The sequence below is a fragment of the Cyprinodon variegatus genome, unplaced genomic scaffold, assembly GCF_000732505.1.
Source record: "Cyprinodon variegatus isolate N-32 unplaced genomic scaffold, C_variegatus-1.0 Scaffold60, whole genome shotgun sequence".
Lineage (NCBI taxonomy): Eukaryota > Metazoa > Chordata > Actinopteri > Cyprinodontiformes > Cyprinodontidae > Cyprinodon > Cyprinodon variegatus.
The window spans coordinates 549,823-572,158 of record NW_015150513.1 but is presented as its reverse complement, the minus strand read 5'-3'; the positions used below and the strand labels follow the sequence as shown (position 1 = coordinate 572,158).

The 22,336-nt window shown below is 36.6% G+C and overlaps 1 protein-coding gene across 1 annotated transcript in view; it reads right to left on the bottom strand.

Moving 5' to 3' along the window:
- The window catches only part of csmd2 (CUB and Sushi multiple domains 2), a 336,283-nt gene that overhangs the window by 124,215 nt on the left and 189,732 nt on the right, over positions 1–22,336 (bottom strand). Inside the window, exons 11-22 of the mRNA XM_015371540.1 lie at positions 18,379–18,561; positions 15,085–15,275; positions 14,729–14,864; positions 12,092–12,286; positions 9,164–9,302; positions 6,044–6,231; positions 5,152–5,340; positions 4,571–4,687; positions 3,855–4,070; positions 1,872–2,060; positions 560–729; positions 276–432 (exon numbers count right to left, since the gene is read on the bottom strand). Coding sequence (XP_015227026.1) covers positions 276–432; positions 560–729; positions 1,872–2,060; positions 3,855–4,070; positions 4,571–4,687; positions 5,152–5,340; positions 6,044–6,231; positions 9,164–9,302; positions 12,092–12,286; positions 14,729–14,864; positions 15,085–15,275; positions 18,379–18,561 — 2,070 coding nt within the window. The remainder of the gene's footprint in view (positions 1–275; positions 433–559; positions 730–1,871; positions 2,061–3,854; positions 4,071–4,570; positions 4,688–5,151; positions 5,341–6,043; positions 6,232–9,163; positions 9,303–12,091; positions 12,287–14,728; positions 14,865–15,084; positions 15,276–18,378; positions 18,562–22,336) is intronic.

Below are 22,336 nucleotides of genomic sequence, written 5' to 3'. Positions count from 1 at the left end.
TCTATGTGTTAGACCTCTTAACCTTTAATCGATTTTCTTTAAGCAAAGGGATATTTTAGGTCCATCATGCTGCTTTACTATGTATTCACAGTGCAGCGTTGATTTTTAACTCTGGTAGTCGAAACATCCAAATTTGTGAAACATTTCTAGTTTTACTTTTACTTTTAAAGGGGATGAAGGCAAAAAAAAGAAATAAAAAGGGAATAAAAATCTAATGTTGGCAATTCTAGAGGTTAAGAAGCTCTTTATTTGTTTAAAAGCGGGTTGTTTCTTACTGGTGAAGTGCAGTTCAAATCCTTTACTGGTGTTCTCAGCATTGCTGAGGAACTCCAGCCACATGGAGCTGGAGGTGGAGTTCAAGGTTACATCTAGCAACTCGTTTTCTGTAAACACTCCCAGGAGACGAGCCTTATTACTGCTGCCGTCAAAGACCTGGAGGATAGGAAGAAAGGAAGAAAGTAGTTCATGAGTGGGAGGCAGCATCAGGTGTGCACACTCAGATATGCAAACAAGGCTGAGCATAGAGTTGTGGAAGATGCTACTCCCACCACCCCCTCACTTTGAGAACGTCATCATCCTCCAGCCGAAAGTCCCGTGCTCTTAGCTGGATGCCTTTGCCAGGCTGTGTCTGGATAGAGTAGATACATTCGTGGTTGTTGCCGTAGTAACCAGGGTAGTTGGGTGAGAGAAGCACCCCTTGCATGCCGGTCACGGATGAGCCGCATTCAGCTAGAAAAAAGGGAGAGGGAGCAGAGATCCAGGCAGAGACAGAAGGGAACAGAGGACATGTCAATCGCTATATGCTTGAAACTCACGAGGTATTTATTGCCGTTGTCATGCACAGGGCGATGGGCGAGTTCATATGGAGAAAAATGTGGTGACTACCTATACCTGAATGCCCAGCGAGACATCATCATAATCGCGCTGAAATCTGAATATGATTAACTGTAATTTCAGCTCTATCTGAAAATTGCTATTCATGCTTCACATCAGGTCCAGAGTCAAAAAAGGACAACATTTTCTATAGCAAAATTGCTGCAGGATTTTAAAATGCCCACTAATGTACCTTGGCTTTTAACTCAGGGGAATGCAGCTAGGTATAATAAGGTAAGTGGATTAGACTGTATTGATGGAGAAGTGGGAAGTTTCTAAAATAGGGCAGACAGCGACAGAGGTATGAAAATGCCTGAATGTCTCTTCACTGTCAGCTTTCAAAGGCTCGGATTCAACTAGGGGCAAAGAAAGCAAGAACCCCAAAACAAGCAACTTGATGCTACAGATGGATTAACAGCAGCAGAAAAGGAAGCTATAATCATGAGTATTTTTTTTTCTTTTTTTTTTTTTTTTGCAAGGTAGCTAAACTTAATTAATATGTAAAGCATTTTAGCAGAGCTTCAGTAAAACGATGACTACGAGGAGGTCAATGAAATCTCTGATGTGTGATTTACCACTAATTATGGCCACTGGGATCAAATTCATTTTCATATTAACAGATAAATGTAGCAGTAAATGTTTGTTGTGTCATAAAACAAATAAACTGACCTATATCTTGACCTGTCATTTCCCTTTGCATTAAAAAACAAGTCACATCAATAATTAACACATTTCAGCTTTTTGAAGCCATCCTCATTAAAACTTCTGCCCTATATAATTTGGACAGAGTCACACAAACTGTGTCTGGGAAGCCATCCAACAAAGAGACAAAACGTGTGTGAAAAGAGCTGCTAATGAGGAGAACACTCAAATAAAATGTCTCCTTTTCTGGTATAATTGTAGTTTACTAAATTTTCTCATTTGTAGGACTTTGTGAATGGACTAGCTAGGACTGGGAGTGTGGTGAAATAAAAAAAGTAAAGCAATTGACCACCTACCAACACACCTTGGCAGAGGGGAGCTCCACACTCGCCTTCTGCCCCCTAAGCACACCACCCTCGCAGGACCCTCTAGTCGATAACCAGGGAAACAGGAAAAGATGAGGGCATCCCCAACCCCATACTGGAGACCTTTTCTGGTGCTGTATGGCGGGATTCCAGGATCCTCACAGGGCTCCAAATCATACTCTGGGAAATATAAACAAATATAAGGTCAGTACGATTTACAGCAGGGCCATGAAGGATTCATGTTTTATTCAGATTCTTTCAAAGGATGTTGCATTGTGTAGAGCTGCAGCAAATCATTCGAGACCCATTTTTAAATAAGAGGAGAGCAAACCAGGGGTGTGTCCAAATGTCCACCCTAATTACTAAGTAGAGCAATTTATAGTGGTTATTCCATTTTAGTCCAAAGGTCTAGTGGATGAAAAAGTAGTTGACTTGAAATTTCACACAATGCTACTTGAAAAGTAGTGATCGTCTCTTGTCACTAAACGAGCAGATATATCCCAGAATGCTTCGCAAAAACTCTCTCCGCAAAGCATTATGGGATTAGTGGTCACGGCTGCCCACTGTTGGGTAGCGACAGCGGCGACTAATAATAAAGATGGAGCAGGCACCATGTGGTGGAGTTACGTGGCCAACGGGGAGCGAAAAGTAGTGATCCGAACAGTAAGTTAACTGAGTTTGCTATCAAGTCCACTATATAGTAGCTGCCCTATATAGTGCTTGAGGGATTTAGGGGTTGGGGTGGATGTTCAGACACAGCCCAGATCTTATGATTAAAGAAAATCTTTAAATATTAATTTGAGCCAAAGTCTTCTTCAAGTCAAATGGTTTAAAATCTCGTAGAACATTTCCTGCTGAACCACAGCATCATTTGTTGCAAAAAAAAAAAAAAAAAAAAAGAAATTCAGGTTAACAGATATAGTGAGCCCAATCCTACAACATTAGCTCTACTTTTGTCAACGACAAAATGAAAAACTAAGAATTAAACCCTTTTGCTTGGCAGATGGACAGACCTTGTGTAAGCTGAAGTGTTACGACTTTAGATCGCATCTAATTTACAGCACTGGAAAATCATGACACTATTTAGGATGGCAGAATATTGTGTTACTAATGTCATAAAAGGCAAATATGCCTTATACGATGGAAAACTATAAACTGGAAAAAAAACTGATCCAAATAAAGTTGAAGTATTCATGATCATTGACATCTTTTCTCTTTACTTTGACAGCTAGAAAACTTAATTGTCACTTTAATACTAGCGATGCATCGATTCAGTTATTTTTTCTGTTTCAATCTGATACTGATCCTTGTGCAGAGCGTATCGGCTGACATCCATTCCCATTCAACTGGTGAAAGAATGAACCATACATCTTATGTGAGAGAAGGTACTTTGCATTATTACATAAAAAAATAAGCAGCAGAATAAATAAATAAAAGTTCCAAGTGAAATGTATTTGATTGGATCTCCGGTATCAATTCCCAATATCCCATTCAGCTAATTAGTCAATATCTGAGCCTGGTATTGCATCTTTATTTAACACCTCAAAATATAAATCTGTCAAGAATGTTTCTCTACTGTAACATTTCCTATATCTAATGGAAAATTAAAAGGTTTAATTATTGGGCTTTCTGTGATTCTATCAATCCAAACTGGAGGAGAAAACATAGACTTTGTTTTCATAATAAATTGGATATTTTGAAAGCCTGTAAGTAAAATCCACACTTCGTTAGCTGGCTGACCTAAATGAATTTGGTAAGTGACTGCTTTGAGATTCTGCAAAGGAACTCAGCAACAGCTACAGTAAATTTTCTGTGTTTTCCCAGGTTAAGCTGTTGAATGTTAATTCAGTTCTCTTGTTATGGAGCAATATTTTAGTTCAGGTTCCTCAGTTTACCTTCCAATTTGACTCTGCAAAATTTGCATGGCTAAACACAGTCTCCCAGTTTCTTCTGCAATTGCAGGTAAAAACTCACCTGAGAATGTGATGTTAAATCCCTCATAAGAAACAGAAAAGTCAGAGAGAAAGCGGATCTGTGCTGTGTAGTTCCCAAACAGGCCCGCGCTTAAAGGAGGAGGCAAAGTGGAGCCAGTCAGTCTCCAAAGGGGCTGAGAAAAACTGCCATTCTCCGTCACCAACAAATGGTCATGAGGACTCTCAAGGTGGAAGGTGTGGAAGGTGAACTGTACACCTGAATTAAAAGACAAAAAAAAACATTGCATAAACATTTATTATTTTCCTATGGGTTAAATACAAATCTAGTCTTTTTTTATTCTAGGTAATGTAAAAATTATATCACATTTTTAAAATAATGTATTATTCCATTAGTGTAATAATTTGACATTTACTGTGGTGAGTATAATGAACAATATGCTAAGCTTTTCAAAATGTTTTTTGGATAAGAAGCTACTCTCCTGTATCTTCTTTGCTAATTATTTATCAGACACTCTCTCAGAGATGGAGCATCTGCAAATGAGGCTGTGTCAAATTGATGTGAGAGCTCGGCCAAAGGGGACATGACTGGAGAGTCATCCCATGGCGGCGCAGCCTCAGGCCAGCCTCTCAGCAACCTACTATGACAAAGACAGCTAGTCCGGCAAAATAAAAAGGCCACTCAGTAGGGGGAAATGACATTGTAACGGGACTTGAATTTGACTGCGGCATGTTTTGACACGGGTTTCCTGTGCTAACCTTTTCCGTGGGAGGTCTCGATTGTCCATGTGCAGTTTAAGTTGTGTGGGTAGAAATCAGGAAAGCCAGGAGAAAGGATGGTTCCAGTGTTGCCCTGGATATAGCCGCCACACAGTGCTGACAACAGAGAGAAGTAGAAGCAGAAGGAAAAACATGAGGATGAGAAAAGAACTTTGTTTTCTGAAAAAATAACAATTAAGCAGACTAATCTTTCGGGTAAAAATTAAACAGAAGATTACATTATTAACATCAGTAGTAGAGAATATTGACATCAATACATTCTTTATATACAAAGTTTCTTATTGATAAGAAGAACATTAAGGGTTATTGTAGAAATACAAAACATTTCTGAACAAATATGTAAAACTAGTAACCTTTAAGGAGCTCATCTTTTAAATATTTTCTAACTACTTCGTAATGTATATTCATATGATAAAATATTAAGAAAATGCTGAGATTATATATTCATTCATAAAAAGCACACAAAGAATTCTTCTTTAATCCCAGTTATGAGTGGGAGAAAAAAAAAAAAAAGAAATTCCAGCTAATAATTGTTTCTAGGTCAATATTATGGAACGTACCATCACAGCTAGGCAGGGGGCGACTCCACTGGAAATTGGGTTCACACTCTAAAGGCTCAGCATCACTTAGTGTGTAGCCGGCGTCGCAGCTAAATGTCACCAACGCGCCCACATAGAAGTCATTGCCATGTCGTTGGCCGTTCACAGGTATGCCAGGATCCACACAGTGGTCCGACTGCAGCTGCAAAGCTGGAATAAAAGACCACAGGAAAATAAGATATGATAAATAAACAATCCAAATGAAAACAGCTGGGAAAAAAAATCTTTGTCTTATGATGCCCAAATCCCCTTTTTTAAAACCTTAATAAATAATTCAAATAAATATATATAGCCCTTAATATCCATTAACCAATAAGAACTCTTAAGCCATGCCCCCCTCCGTTTTTCATATCCTGTGGTATTCCAAGGCTTAAAGTAATTATTTGAAGCTGGACAGAGATTTTCCCGTAGAGAAAGCTTTAAATGTTACCAGTGGTGCCATTAATATAGAGACACGAGTAAGATTGCAGAGAGAACTAAATTACATGATTAGAAAAGGCTGGTTTAAGAGTAAAAAGTTTAATAGTACGCATGGGAGACACTTTAGTTTGATTTTTGTCTGTGTGTGTGTCTGTGTTATGGTAGGCATAATTCACAGAATCGTCTTTAGCCATTTCCATCTAAATTATAGTTGTTTTGTTAAGAAGGGTTTTTAGGTAAAAATGAGAACAGAGAATCATTATTATAGCCAAAAATAAGTAGCGTAAAGAATAAAAGGAACTGCCTCCAATTTGGGCTTCTGCAAAGGATTAATTCCCATAGACAGTGATGATAAAATGGTGAAAAACTAACATCCTTGTTTTTTTCTGAATGTGTATTGGGCTTTATTGTATTGAACTGGATTGACCCTTACTCTCATAACGTATACGGAAGCCGATGTCAGAGTGGCTCTTGTCGGTGGTAAAGAGGAGGAACAGGAAATTTGAGGTGCTGATGAGAAATTGGGGAACCTGGGTGCCCTGGTAACTTCCAATCAGAGGTGAGGAGGGAAATCGTCCATCCCGCACCTCAAGAACATCATAGTTGACCTCAGTACGAAATCTGGAAAAAAAAAGAAGACAAATATTTAACAGAGTATAAAAACAAACCAACAAAAACATGGAAAGAGAATTTATTGAGCTATGAAAAAAGAATATTTAAGAAGTAAAAAAGCTAAAAAGGAAAAAAAAGAAGCAAGATCTACCTAAATCCAGCTTTGGAAGAAAGTTTAAAGTTGCAGGCCTACAGTGTCATAAACTGAGTAAAGCAGTGTAAGCAGATTGGTAAAAGGTTAGATATTTGTTTTGTGGTATGAAAACTCTCTATAGTTAAACCGTATTTAAATGTGAAAAACCTATTTAATAGGATAAAAAACATCTTATTTTATGAAATATACAAACATTCATCCTGTACGGTGCTTGGCTAGATTTTTTTAAACTCACTATGTAAATTTTCATAAAGAGGGAAGTTAAATCAGTGGCCTCATTGTTTTATTCTCATTGTGAATTTTTAATCAAACCGCTGTCATACTGTACGACTTAGACTTAGACAAACTTAATTATATACAAGATGACATTTTGTTGCATACTGCTTTTCAACAGTGAATGAACAGCTTACAAGGGTGAAATGAAAATATCCAGTTATAAGGTGCAGCATTGATCAGAATGTAGACAGTGTAGGAGAAAATAAACCTGTTTAAAGTCATGTTGCAAAAGGCATTGATATGGAAAGGTTCAGTGCAGTGCAAAATAAATAAATATGGTGCAAAATGCTGCAGAAAATTGAATTGTGTTGTATTTTAAGGGATTATGCCACGTTGGTAGTGCAATATGATGTGTACAAGTGTGATGCAGAGTCATGATTAGTGTCATGATAAAAGTATCAACAGTTAAATAGTCTGATGGCAGCGGGGAAAAAGCTGTTGCAGAACCTGCAGGGCTGCAGCGAATGCTGCAAAGCCTTTTCCCAGAGGGCAGCAGGGAAATCAGTCCATGGTGGGGCTGTGAGGGGTCACTGATGATGTTATCGTAACTAGTAAATAAAGCTGAGGATAATCTGAAATGTCTTATTCAGAAAAGATAACACATATTTTTTCCCAGAATGAAACTAGCCTTTGACCTACAGTAGTCTGAATAAAACATACATGTCATTCCGACTTAAACACACAGTTCCGGATTTAGTGGAGTTATATTTTGTATAGTAACACAGATAAAAGCCTATCTGTGGTATACTTTAGAACTGGGTATTTTCTTTTTAGAAAAATAACCAAGCAAAGGAAAAGAAAATAACTACATTTTGTTCAAAGCACTTAGAGAGGATCTTAACATTTTATCTTTCTTTTCAACTCTATTTTATTGCATCTGAAAAGTGGAACTGTGGCATGTGTGTGGCGTGGTGTTTGTTGTGTGTATATGTAGAGTCTGGGGGCGGATGTAGGCGGGTGGGGTGGGGGGGGTTTGCATTTCAGGCTTTGTTGCCGCAGCCACTTCATCTTCAAAGCCATGAATAAATAGCCTGGTTGTAGAACCATGTCATCTGAATGAAACGGTTTGTGATATTTTATTGATGTGACATAAAAATTAAAGAGCACCAAACATTTATAGAAGATTTGTTATGAATGGGTTCCTATCGCTGCAGGAGCATGGATGAGATGGCTGTGAAAGGATGAGTTTCACTTAAAACATTTAATCAGTCTTTAATCCTTCATCTGTCTGTCTTTCTTTTCTTTGACATCGGAACGACATGTTTCCTCTTGATCCAGCAAATCAGTTTATTTTCTCTTCAAAAATTCAAGTGGCTGTGTTCTCTTTAAATGAATGGCCACAGTAAAAGGGAATCTGTAATGATTTCTACAGCATGATAGACATGCCAACCCAAAGCTCATCATTCAGTCATGTGGAAGATTCCTGATTCAAACACAAATTAAATGCAAAACGCTGGTCATTAATGAACAGTCAGGTTATTAAAACTGAACATGAATGTCATATAAGTAAAGTTAAACATGATTCACATAACTGGAAATGAAAACATGCAAAAAGCTGAATCATCAATGAGTTTATCACAAAGGTGCAGTAAATGGATAAAAGAGGAAAAAAGAGGAAAAAAATCTATGGTTGGACGTTCCTGTATACTCAACCTAAATTGTGTTTTTAATTGACAAACTTTCGTTGTCCTTAAGAAATGAATGTTTGAGCTACGTGCTTTTTAGGAGAAATGCTAGAACATTGCAGAAACGTAAAAATCTGTAACAATGTTCTAACAAAATTCACATATGAAGCAGACAAGTCTGGACAGAATTCCAAGGGGAACAGCAAAACGGGTGCTTTCTAGGAATAAAAAAAAAAACAAACATAGTACAATTTTATTAGAAAATCGGAATACTGTAAATCATGAAGTAGCCTATCAAAGACAGACAAATGATTTTATTTTGTATTTTCCCTCAAAGTGGATGCATTTTACGCTGTAACCGCGTCTCTCTTCCTGTCAGACCTACATTTCCGCTGAATTGCTGCATATTCCGACCAAAATAGACCTGGGATCTATCTCAGTCATAGCTATGCAGGCCTTCTTTCAGAAAATAGTGTCAGGAGTGTTCATCGCGTTTTACTTTCAATAAGCTCCAAACGCCTCGACCTCGTCGGATTTTCTGTCAGATCACACACAAAATCAGATTTGGTGTGTTTATGGCTTAGCATTGTTTTTTTTGCAAAAATCACTCTTGTCACAAGTTAGAGATGCACACTTTCAGCTTAGCTATTTATGTTTGCTAAATTGTGTTCTTTCTGTGTGATTATGTATTAGCAGTAGATTTAAATATTTCGGTCCCCACGGTTGGTTTGTGTATTCATCAGTCAATTTAAAACTACTAAGAACAGAGAAAGAGAATAAACATAGAGATAAATGCAGAATAAGATATTAGAACTGAGACATCCAGCGATGTTTAAAAAAGGTTTTAACATCTAAGAACAAAACATTTGCCAACTATGTGGCTCACTTGTCGAAGATGATCTTGATGGGATAGCCTGGAGGAGCCTCAATGATCCATTCACAGTTGAGGGCCTCCTTGTATAGTTCTGGCCAGCCAGGAGAGAGAATGATCCCACTGGGAGCCTTCAGATCTCCTCCACATGGGGCTAACAGCAGGAAAGAAGAAATGAAGAGAGAAAAAAAAAAAAAAGACAGAGACTTAATTATGCATGTCTGTCCCAGGTGATATATGACAAGGTCTATTGATGATTTCTGGCATTAGCTGGGGCTCCTCCCATTTCCTTTACTGCCAGGCTATATTTAATGTAAACTGGTGATGGCACATTTCAAGGTTAACCAGGTCTCTTGCAAATATGCTTACCACTCCATATGCATCTGTCTTTAATAGCATGCATTATCTGTTTGTATTATGCATATCACGCTTTTACCACACTCTTGATTTAAATACATTGCAAAATGTATTACACAAAGGTGAAAGGTGTTATCTCTATCAGGTATGGAACAGATGACTTTGATGACTTGCACAAAAACAACAAAAAAACCCTTAAGAGCACAAGCCTCTTCTTATTTCTCATCTTTGTTAGCTCTCACTTTACCGGGCATCTCTATAACTGCATGACCTTAACTACACATTGCAAAAATGGTTGAATTATTTGTACAGTACCAGCTTCCTGCTCTCTCTCCAAAGTGGAATGATTTAATCAGTCGGCTCAACATACTGAAGGACATCTATGAAACGCATTATGCTACAAATGCAGGCGTATGATAGATAGTCTCAAAGGAATATCAAGCATGCTGAGAAATATAGAGGAGGAGGGAATGACATGTTTTAATACTCAATTTTCTTTTTGCATATCCCAGATAGTGAATTTGATTAGCTCTCTAAGAATTTCTGTCATGTATGCAATTACATTGATTTGTTGCGGATGTCCAAAAAAAACCTTGGCAAATGCTAAGGTTTATTCAAGCTTTGCCAGCTGTACTGGCCCTTTTCTGGTTTGCTGCAAACAGTTTATTGATTATAAACCCAGGGAGGGGTAATTTGAAAGATCAGCAATCTCTACATAAGCACAGCTTGTCTGCTGATTCAGAGACTTGGGGGAAAAAAAGCCTCTTGATAATCTTCGGTTTCATCATCACATAAACTTAAATGTACAGGATTAACACTTTTAATCGTTGTATAAGGACATTTATAGTAAAATGCTGGGTTAGGGTTTTGTTTGAAAAATATGGTTTTTAAATGTTACATAATAAGAAATCAATACATAGGAAAAAGATATCCCTTTTGTCCAAAAAAAGCTTAATATGACTCCGTCTGCTCATATAGAGAACAGACTTAAAAATCCTTCTGTTAGTCTATTAATCACTGAATTAATCAGCACCTCAATACATAAGAGTTTTGTTGGCAGTGTACCACCCAGACCACTCAGGTCTTATAGTTCAAGCATTCTCTGTAGACCCAGAACTAGAACCAAACATGGAGAAGCAAAATTTAGTTCTTATGCTCCACTTATCTGGAACAAACTCCCAGAAGACTGGAAAAGTGCTGAAAGTCTGAGTTTTTTTAAGTCAAAGTAAAAGCCTCTCTGTTTAGAGCTACCTTTGCTGTTAAAATTTAACTGTTAACCCTTTAAAGCCAAGTGTATCATATTTGATACATGAGTTTTGGAGATTTCTGCATTATCAGTGTGATGGTTGTTGTTCTTGAAACATTAATTTAAACATTTAGACAAATGTACAAAAATTTTTAGTAGGTTCCATGACATTCTAAATTTAAAAAATTAAAATTTTCTGTCAATTATTTCATGGTTCAGGCTTCAAAGGGTTAAGTGAATAATTAATGGTGTAAACTTGTGATCTAACTGTTTTATTTGCTTTACTATCTGCTTTTATTCTGCTCTTATTTTTCTCCAATGTTTTGTTGCTGAGTTCAAATTGAGCGGCTGTGTCCTAGAATCGCCAGATTGGCTGATTACGTCACAGGTCTGTTTGGATCAGAAATCTCGTTATGCGGCCGACAAATGCAGCCTCTTTCTGCCCACTTTGAAGGACAGTTCCGGTGTGTCCTACGTAGCCTATAGGGTATCCTGTGATTCATTGCGAGTCCAAGCATGCTGGCTGCTCTGTGCTCAGGGGAAAAAGGTAAATGGCACCAAACAGTGCTGAATATTGGAAGTGAAGTTTATTATAATACAAGTATGTAAATAGCTCTCTCTGAACTGAATGAAAATAGTTGTTTTAAATAGTTATTGAGTCAGATATGTGGCAGATAATGTTTGTTTTATTGAATAATTTTCTGTCCTTGTGCAAATGGGTTTGGCTGACATTTAAGCTCAGATTCCAATATGTCTGCAGTGTGGAGACTATAAATATGATATGACAACAGTTCTGCTGCTGAAGCTCTTTAATAATGTTATTAGCACCCAGGACAGCAGTGAGAAGTTCAATGTCAATTATTTGCCTGCTTTGTGTGTCAACTGTCAGGGTTGCTAGGTGACAGAGCATATATACGGTGAAAGATGGAGTAGCCTAGACATGTTTGAATTGACATGTACACTCACACCCTCACCCTTTTTGGGTTTTAGTATCTCTAAGTTCAATAAATCTGGATAAAACAATTTTTTTGTGAATGGACCATGAAGAAAGGAAGTTAAAAGGTTTGTATTCCAAAATTTATGACATAAATGCAACACGTCTGGCTTGGATTGTCTGCTTTATCATCGATTCCCAAACTTTTCATAACAAAACGTGTAAGAGGTTTATTTGAAAACAATGACATTTGCATGTGTATTCTTGAATGTTGGCAGTTTCTTTGGCGTGATGCGCTGCTGGTGTTTGACATTGAAATGGCTTCTAGCATTCACTCGTCATCCAAAGCATTTCTCACACACCAATCAAAAAGAATGTATTCTGAAGCTGGGATTCCCTCACTCACCTTCACAACGGGGAACAGCATTGTCCCATACGACGTTGCCATCCTTCAGAATGCAGGATATAGTCTGAGAGCCATGGGTCTTCACAAAGCCCTCTTCACAAAGGAATGAAATGGAACTGCCAAGCTGAAGGCTTTCACCAAAACGCTTTCCATTAACTGGCACCCCTGGATCTGGGCACTCGTTGTGGCGAAATGCTTTTGAAAAATTCAAACAAGGAGGTGGTTAATTTGTGGCACAAACAGAGGTATAAGAAGAGTTCTGCTGCCTTTTACATTTTTAATGCAGCATTTATTGGAAACAATAAAACTTTTCTTTATCAAAAAAGGTTTAACAAATGATTACATGAATTCTGCATGATTTTATCCACATATATGCAAGTTTGGTGTCAGATTTCCACTTTTTTTTCTAATTAACTTAATTTGAAACACCAACAACTCATGGAAAAGGAGGCATACAATTTGCACATAACAACAATGAGGCTGTGTACTTTAAAGACTGTGTTGTTTGCTTATTTTAGTTCAAAAGGGGGCATACAGAAAATCATTTACTGCAGCATTCTCTCAATACCTGCAATTTATTTTTGTGTTCAATATTAAATAACCTGCTGGCTAATAAAGGTGAAATTTAATGATAAAAACAGGCAGAACAAAGAATACCATAACCTTCTCTAGTTTATCTTTTTTATTTGATAAATTAAACATATTTGCCACAATTCAGATGATCAGTTTCTGTTCAAGACCACAAAACAATGATGAAGGTTTCATTGCAAAGTCTATCCCCCCTTTCTTAATGAAGTATATAGAAGCATGACTCCAAGTCTACCTAAGACTAGAGGGAATTTAATTATACTTAAGTCCCAATGATTCACTGTCCTGCATTAACTCTAACCACACTGCCTTGCAGGTTATCTACTCCAGATGATATTAATAAAAATATCTGAGATAAGGAAAAAAAAACATGAAAACATGTTGCTCTAAAAGAAGACATATCACCGCTCAAAAAGGAATGTAAGCAAATATATTACTTGCCCCACTATCTCTCACTCAGTCTTTTTCACTCTTGTGTACACAGCATCCAGTGACACATGCAAGTGTTGATGAATCCATCTTTGCTATCCAATGGACCCAAACAGAGTGCCAACTACTCTTCATCAATCACTTATATCATATTTATTAGTGTACCAGAAATTGCCTCAGTGCAGGTTGGCATGTCCTTAATTAACAAGAATGATGGAAGCAGTGTACCCAGACCTATGACCTCTTAAAAACTGTCTTGCAGTTAGATGACACTATTCACAGGAACAGAATGTCGTTTTCAATTAACATCTCCTGATATTTTTCCATCATGCTACAATGACTTTACTTTGATGGCCATCTAAATCATGTATTACCAACCATTTGTTATCATCATCATGTCTTAACATGAATACCTGGATTTGGTTAAATTGGAGCCAGAGTTCAAAAGCATTCTTCTGTCACTACACTGCTTTGAAAAGTATTAACGTCAACTAATTTTTTTTCCACATTTTTTCATCATTCCAAATAAAAATCTATAAACTGTGGCATAGGGATTTAATTCAGCAGCATCAGTAGCGTCATTGTCCTATTTCCACTTATCTATTTTCGTTCCGACAGCATATACGGTCAGAATGGCATACATTGCTCTAAATATACCTGCTCGCACATGCGCAACAGAGAATTGAATTTTAGCAGCAGTTTACCGACCAACAAAAACATTTAAAGGTTTATTTTAACTTAAAAAAAAAAAAATCAGCTTTGAATTAAACTGTTATTCGTTGGATGCAGAAACTGCCAGACATGAGTGAAGTTTCCGGGATGTTGAGAGAAGAAGCCTCTATAGCTAAAACCATATTAGTCAATATCAATTTAAAATTAGTTACTTTAGTACTAAAAAACAATTGTGTGCTAATTTAAATTTGGTTAGATGTTCTTTTCATGTTTAAAATCATAAAAAACATTGGCTGTGGTTTATATCATGACTCAAAATTCATGTAGGTGATGAAGTGAAGTGTATACCAAGTGTTTTGCATGAATCTTTGTATGTTTTATATTTCTTTGGGTGCGTGCAAATTTAGAAATCAGGATCAGTGCACAATAGTGCATCGACAGCAAAAATGATAATTCTGCTGCTGAAACCCTCACAGTGTAGTACAACCATGAAATAGGTTTACCAGCAAGCACCCAGTGTTTTCTTTGTAAGGCTATAAAAATCATGTGGTATTTCCTCAAAAGGTGGCATTTAAAATGGATTAGGGTGAGCACTGTCACAAAATGTCAGGTGAAAATATTATTCTTTATTTACATTTACATTTAATTTAATGTATTGTACAATGTTTGTGTGTTTCAATGTAGAAGCAGTTTATTTAGAGACAGGGAAAAGTGATATGAGGAATGATTTATGAGACCAATTACATCCAGAATTAGTCGCTGTTCCTTTTTTTTATTTGGCCTAAAAAATCTTATTATTGCCTTATTTTATCTTATTATGTTGTATTTTATTGTTTTATTGTTTTTCTTTATTGTTATTAGTTACGTTCAACACTTTATTTTCAGCTGTTAACTGTTTAAAAGTGCTCCACAAATAAACATATGCATCCTTTTTTACAGGAATCTTACTTGTAAAAGTTATATTAAAGCCTCTGTCTGTGTATGTATGGTCTGTCAGGAATTCAAGTCGCGCCACGTGACCGCTTGTTGTTATGGGAGGAGGTAGGGCATCTCCAGAGAAGGTGCCAAGGATAGGAGATTCAGCCTGAAAAAGGACAGAAAATTTGCTGATGAGATGAAAGATTTTCAGTTTATAGAGAAGAAAAAGATAAGAACATTTTGTTTCAAATATTCAGTGAGAGCAGTTGGCCTTGTAGTGATAGTAAGGATAGATTTAAAGACAATGACAAATCTATAGATAACAAGAAGTGATGCCAAGAGCTATTAAAAGTAAGTGAGGCAAATAAAACATAATTGAGCAGAACCTTTCCACCATCCTTAATGGAGAGGAAGTCAAACTGTTTCTCCATGCTAAGGTCATTGAAGGCCAGGTTGATTCTGCTCTCAGGGTTGGTGATGATGAGCCAAACACAGTGCATGTTGTTTCCATATTCCTGGGGGTAGTTGGGGGAAAGCAGCACCCCAGATGGAGTGGTGAAGTTAAAGAAGCAGGAAACTAGAAATGGCATAAAGACACAAACAGAAGAAGCAGAAAGAAAGAGTCAAAACACAATAACCAAGGACACCAAAAATATTCTGCAAATTCCAATTACTTTCTCTGAAGGGGAGACAATATAATTTGATTCACTACAGTGAATTTGTGGAAATTCACTTGAAGATACTGACGACTGAACAATTTAGAGCAGAAAATCAATTTTAAACTCAGTGACAAACACCAAAGATTTATTTATTTATTTTTTGTTTTGCATTGTAGCATAAGAAGAAAACAACAAAATAAATCAAATAAAACCTGAAAATGTTTGTCACAGTTGAATAAAATCACAGAAGACAAAAGGCCTGTACATAAATGGCACCTTTTCAAATCAGAGGACTCTGAATCACTTTGACATACATTCAGTCATTCACTCATTTACAGGCTGATGGTGGCTGTAGCCACCACTGCCCTGGGGCACACTAGCAAACCTGGCCCCCTTACAACCATTGCTGCGCAATGTGGGTGATGTGTCTAGAGCGATGACACACCAACTGGACCAGAGGGAGCTGTGATACATTTGTATAAGGATATTTTGCTGGTACAGTAATTATTCTCAGTCATCCAGGTCACACCCATTCTAAAAAAGTTTAAAAAACAATCCACTGGACTTTGTTTGAAGTTTGAAGATGTTTCGCTTTTCATCCTGGGAGTTTTTTTTCAATTTTAAATGTCTGGATTAGCATTGAGTTCCAAGATTTCAGGACCAGAATGTTTAGATTTTGGACAAAGACAGGTGGTTTGAAAGCGGTGTGAAGAAAGCCATTTATGTTAAGAGAGAAAAACCAACCTTAAACATAGGTGATGGACTTAGCTCTCAAAAACCTACAACGCAGCGATAGAGTTGATTCCTACCCGCTATCATCTCAATCCTCATTGCCATGCAGGGGACCAAAACATCTCGCCTTGTCAGCTAAGTCACCCTAATGACTCCCTTTTCAGCGGCATAGGCCAGTATTGAGTATTGCAGCTTAACAAAGACCTCAACGACTCCCCATTACTAAGGGGTGAACCTGTCCGTCCGGTCCAATTTGCATTTTTTCTAAACCATAACAAGGCTTTGTTTTGGTCCACTCTATAAAGCCTTGACCTCAAAACTAATTCTGACATTTTGGACTCACATCTGGACATATTGAGTGTTGCTTTTTGGCTCCAACCTGCCCTGTATCCCCCTGCCCACCCTGATTTAATGCGATGACGTCATACTTGAACGGTGCATCGACTCCACTTTGACTTCTACTGTCCAATAGTCGACTTGGACAGATTATAACTCGTTTATACCCTAATTTGTATCCTCGCTGTAAAATTAAATCTATGATTATTACTATATCATCAAAGATTATCAACCCTTTATTAATAAGAGCACACCATAACTTGGTGTGATAAATAGCTAGAAAAGAGCTTTCGCAATTATGCCTCAGTGGTATCTACACCAGGTGGAGATAACAATGATTGTTGGACTTTTTTTATTTATTTTATTTTTTTTGTTAATTAACCACCTAAGCTCAAAATGGACCCACAATGCCTTGTGAAAACAAGTATACCCCTCACAATTATTTTACAGTTTCAAAGCTACCAATCATGACATATTTCCCCACACATAGTTGTTTCTATTGTGTGGTGGGGGGAATATTGACCCCCTTGTTTAAATAGAAAATGCAAATGTTCTCAAAAGCTGGAAAGTTTTGTGTGTATTTGTATTTAGCACTCCCCTCTTTCTAATAGATTTATGTGACTAAATTTTGTGCCTGCTATCACTTTCAACAGTGACATTGTAATAAGTAAACAGCACCAAACTGCATGTTATCTGTTCCTCTATAAATACAGCCCTTGTTTAAAAGGTTTGTACAGTATTTGTTTGAGAATGTTAGTAAACCGGGAGCATAAATAGCCATCCAAGAACACGGCACCCAGCTCAGGGAATAAAACATGCAGGTGCTTAGAGCTATAAAGTTATAAAATAATATTTGAAGCTATGAACATTTCACAAAGGACTAGTGGACAACCTACATTACACATCCCTGTAAACACAAGCCCATCTGGTAAAACTTTATAGAGACCACATTAAACTGTGGGGAGGCTATTTTTTTAGAAAGGAAAAGTGAGGTTACTCAGAGTGGTTGGGAGGACGGATTGAGCTAAATGCAGTACAGGGGAGTTACAGAAGAAAAGCTTTTAGACACTAAAAAAGGGGTGCAGGGTTTGCTTCCAGCAGGACAGCAACCCTAAACATAAAGCAACATTGGAACTGAAAGCATATTAATCTGTTGGAATGGTCCGATTGTCGAGAAAAATTCTGACTGAGTAACGGGTGCACTCTTTCTAATCTGACTAAGCTTCAGCCATCTCTCAAAAAAAAATAAAAAAAATAAAAAGGTAACCTAAGTCCCTCAAAACACAAAAGACTTTTCTCCGGAATTGTTGCTGTTATAACTGCAGTGAAAAGTGGTTATACAACAACTCTGACTCAGGGTGGGTAAATGTAAAAGCTTTTCAGAATTTAAATGTTTTTTTTTTGTTTGTTTTTTTTTTAATCCTGTCCCTTTACTTTTATTTTGTACGATTCCTTCATACTGTAGATGCACCCACTTGCTTTGTGTCATAAATAATTTCACATCCTGAACTAAATGCTTTTATCCCATAAATACAAGTATTTGATGATTAGATATCAACAAAATACCTCAAATTCTAAGCCCGATTAAATTTGTTTCAGCATCATTGTCTTAATTTTAGGGATAAATATCAGAGCTTTTGTCCATTTCATTGATAAAACAGGGAACAATTGCTGCACAGTCAGCCATCTATATTCTTATTCCTACACCCCTAATTATTGAACTATCCTTTTTGTTTGTTGTGTATTGAGTTAATTAGCTAATAATAGTTTCTAAATCCCTAAATTTTCCCTATTGTTTCTAAATCCAAAGCCTCTGTGAGACAAACTGTGAGGATAATCGCATCCTTTATAATTCAGCTGTCCCTGTACTTAACTACACAAAATGTATTCACCCACAACAACATTTAGTAAATAACATATAGGACTCATAGAGCTGACAAAAGAATAACTTACAAACACAGCTTGGTTTCTTAGCGGACCACTGGTTGTTCTTCTGACAGGTGATGTTCTTCTTTCCCACCAGCTCAAAGGCAGGCAGACACTCAAAGTACAGCCTGTCCCCATGACGAAAGCCAGTCCCTTCCCGCTTGCCATAGGCAGGGATTCCAGGATCTCCGCAACTGCCTTGGTCTATCTCTGTATTTTTGAAAAAAATAAAATAGAGTCAATCTTTGAAATAGATTTTGCTATTAAAATGAAAACAAATATTTATTCAAGGATAATTAAAACATCAAATGTGATGCTTATTAAAAGAAGTTAAACTTAAGAGTTAAACAAACGTTTTAGTTATTTTAACAGTGTGCAAAGGCATCCTCTTTTATATAAAGAAAACTTCAAACACTACATCTAAACATTTGTTTTGATGATACTGACATTACAGTAATTTGCATCAAATAATTGTTTAAAGATCAAACTAAGTTATTCATAGCGTATTGACTACAATAACTTCGATTTGCCCAGCTTTACTGGAAAAGGAAATATTGCTACTCTGAAACGTTGCTCCTTGAAATAAAAATGTATACATGTATATATTAATGAAAACACTCTTAAATCATTGAAATGTTGTCCTCGTTGTGTAAAATCCTATTTCCCTCTACATTCTTAGCTGATTGTGGGGGAAACATGTAACTGAGTGATGAATGTTCTCACCTCTATTGGGAAGTTGATGTGAGCACTTTTTTACCAAGACACAAAAACATCCAACCCTTTTTCAACAGACCTCTCTGCAAATTGCATCATCAAAACAATGCATCAACCCTGTATTCGCTCACTATTCCCTCTATTCCCATGTAGTGGAGAACAGCATAAAGAGGGTCCGCGTTTGCTAGTGATGCCTCAATAGGATGCTGAGGATTCCCATCAAAGCATCTTAACATGGAGGTAATAAGCACATCCATCCAGGGAGAGGTGGCAGGGACCTAATATGATTTTAAATTGCACCAGGAGTAGTTCTGGTAATAAATCCATACGGAGGCCTAATGTTGATCATCATTTAGAATATAAAGTGTGTTGCTGTTTGAGGGTTTAGCTGGCCTCATTTAAAGGAGAGTATGATGGTAATTTCTACAAAGAGCCTTGATGGGAATATATTTTAAGACTTTTTTCAGGTAAAGTGCCGACAGAACCTAACCGTGTGATATATTACTGTATTTCACATAACTAAACAAAAAAGTCACACATACATAAACTTCACAACTTCAAGTAATATGAAGTTCTTAAAAATTTACCTGTTTTAGTGTGGTTATAAAACTATTGGTGAATATGTCTTATTTTATATGCATTTAAATGTATGTGCATGGCAAGAGAAATTAATTAAAAAGCCAACAAATGATGAAAATGCAAAGATAAGAGACAGTTTTGCTGTTATTGTTAGTTAAATCAACCTACCGTTAACAAATATGCTGCAATCTCCATTAAAAAAAGAATGTGTTTTGTCCTGGTTTATGCTAAGAACCCTGAGAATGCATTAAATAAGTCAATATGTTTTCAACAGCTACTCCTTAAATTTTATCATCCTCACAGTATTTAAAACATAGAAAGGGAAAAAAAAGCTGAGGACCTGATTGAAGTAGTTTCAGCATCCAAGGTAAAAATAACAAAGATAGGGATTTTTAGTCACAGCCTCAAACCCTGAGACTGTGTCACATTTCAAGTTAAATCCGCTCAGGAGTCAGGATCACAGTTCTGTTCTATATATGGAAAAACATTCAAAGCACATTCCTTCAAATACTGTAGCCTTTCTGCACCGCATGCTAGAGATAATATAGTTTACTGATTTTTAATTGTTTTGATGGCTGGCTCATTTCTCACCGCTTATTGGGTTTAAAAAAAAATTTTTTTTAGGTCCTCATTCTTTTTTACTGTTGACCAATTTCCTTTTGAATTTGTTCTGAGAGATTTATACGTAATTAATCTGGGCAGCACTTTAATGTGACAGGTTGCGCTATTATTGCATAAATCAAATGAAATAAAAAAGAGCACACAGAAATGTTGGAGCTATATTTATGAACCAAAAGATTATGTTAGAGTCTATTTAAACTACAATCTGCTATATTAAATATAAAGTCAATGTTAAAACAATTCAAAATCAGCTAACAACAGCACTAGTGTTAGCATAAATAAATATTTGGCTAGATTTTTAACATGATATCAATATGTAGAAGGTGTTTTAGAGGCATGAATGTATGAAGGACAAAATGATGTGCTCCTGAAGTTAAATACATACTGCATGGTGCATGAATTTACTCGGTTTACATAAATACCCCTTGTTTAAACACTCTTCCTCACTGTTATCACAGAGTTCTGAAGTGACTGACTCTCCCATAGACCTGCTTACTTGTGTTAATACCTTTCCATAAAGAAGAAGGGCAGTGCTAAAAGTCTTTGACCTTGACTAAAAGGTAAAAAAAAAACTTGTAAGCACTGGTTTAACCATAATGGAAACTAAACTTGGTGATCAGGCTTAAAATGTAAGTAATTGAAAATGCAAATTAGATGTTGGCTGCTCCTATCTTGGAGGTGAAGTGTTCCAAAGTGTTTCTTCCCCCTTCATTAAGTAGAACTCATTGTTTTAATTACACTTTTGTTCAACATGCTGCTCCACTTTCTCTGGTATTTTTAGTGATAAAACACAAACATTTGGCCAAGGGAAAATGCTTGCTGTGCCTCAGAAAGAAGAGCAGACCGACACAAAGAAGACTGTTTAAAAAAAAAAAGAAGAAAAAAAACAGACACAGTGACATTGCATACTCAATTTCTCACATAAACTAATCCATATTAACTTATATATGTAATTATTTTACGTTACACCCCTAATAAGCATGCATGTCATTATTAAACAATGCACTACACTTAAGGTTTGGGGTAAATATCATCATTAATATACAATACATGAAACATGATGCTAATAATGGAACAGTTCATATTTAATAATTGCCAGTAAATGTTAAACCCTAAAACATTCATTGGACCTTTGTTACATTTGAAGTCCTTGTAAGCCATCAATATATTCCATTGATGTGTTGATCAAAGTCTGTTAATCTGCAAAAAACATTTCTAATAATGATGATGATTTGAATTATAAAAAAAAAAAGGAAAAAAAATGTCCAACAAGTTTTAGGACCTAAACTCAATCAAGCTTGTGAACTTGAATAAAATGATATCAGATTTTGGAACTGCATATTCAAATCAGTTTCTAAAAGTGGTAATGCAGGTGATAGATGGATAGAAAATAGCTTTTTTCATAAAGAAAAAAAAAAACTTTCTACATATACAAATAGAAACACTAACTTATTTATTAATTTTGTATTTATATATTTATATTTCATACATGTCCTGTTGCAGTATTACAGGAAGACCATGTGGAGCAGATGGCTGCTTACATGTGCTTGGGTAGTTTTTCTCTACAAAAAGAATATCTCAAGATAGGATCCTAATTATTTGAACAACTTTATTAAATCCAGATTCAATTCAGCATGAAAGTAAACAGACCACTAAAATGTTAATGAAGTCTTTTTATTATTATTTTTTTTTTTTACTTTCAACCATGTGGAATGGTTTTGTGTTTGTGGGTATTTAAACATATGTAAAGGAATGAATGTGTTTGTCGTTCTGTGAGCAAGTTTGAAACCTACAATGGTAGAATGCCCACCATTCACTAAGAGCAGTAAGGTGCAGTTAGAACCACCCCAGGAGTCTAAAGCTGCCACACTCAAAGCTTTAATCCAAGGCAGCCACATGCCCCATACTGAATTAGGTCGCCAGCAACTTAAACATCCCCAGGATAAGGAAGCACAGCAAAAGATGCAGGGTACTGAGTCCCACAAACCCAACCACACTGCTGGGACCGCCTCCAGGAGCGCTGGGTCGGCCAAGGAACCGATCCCCCAGCTGCCAAGGGCCAAACCCTTTG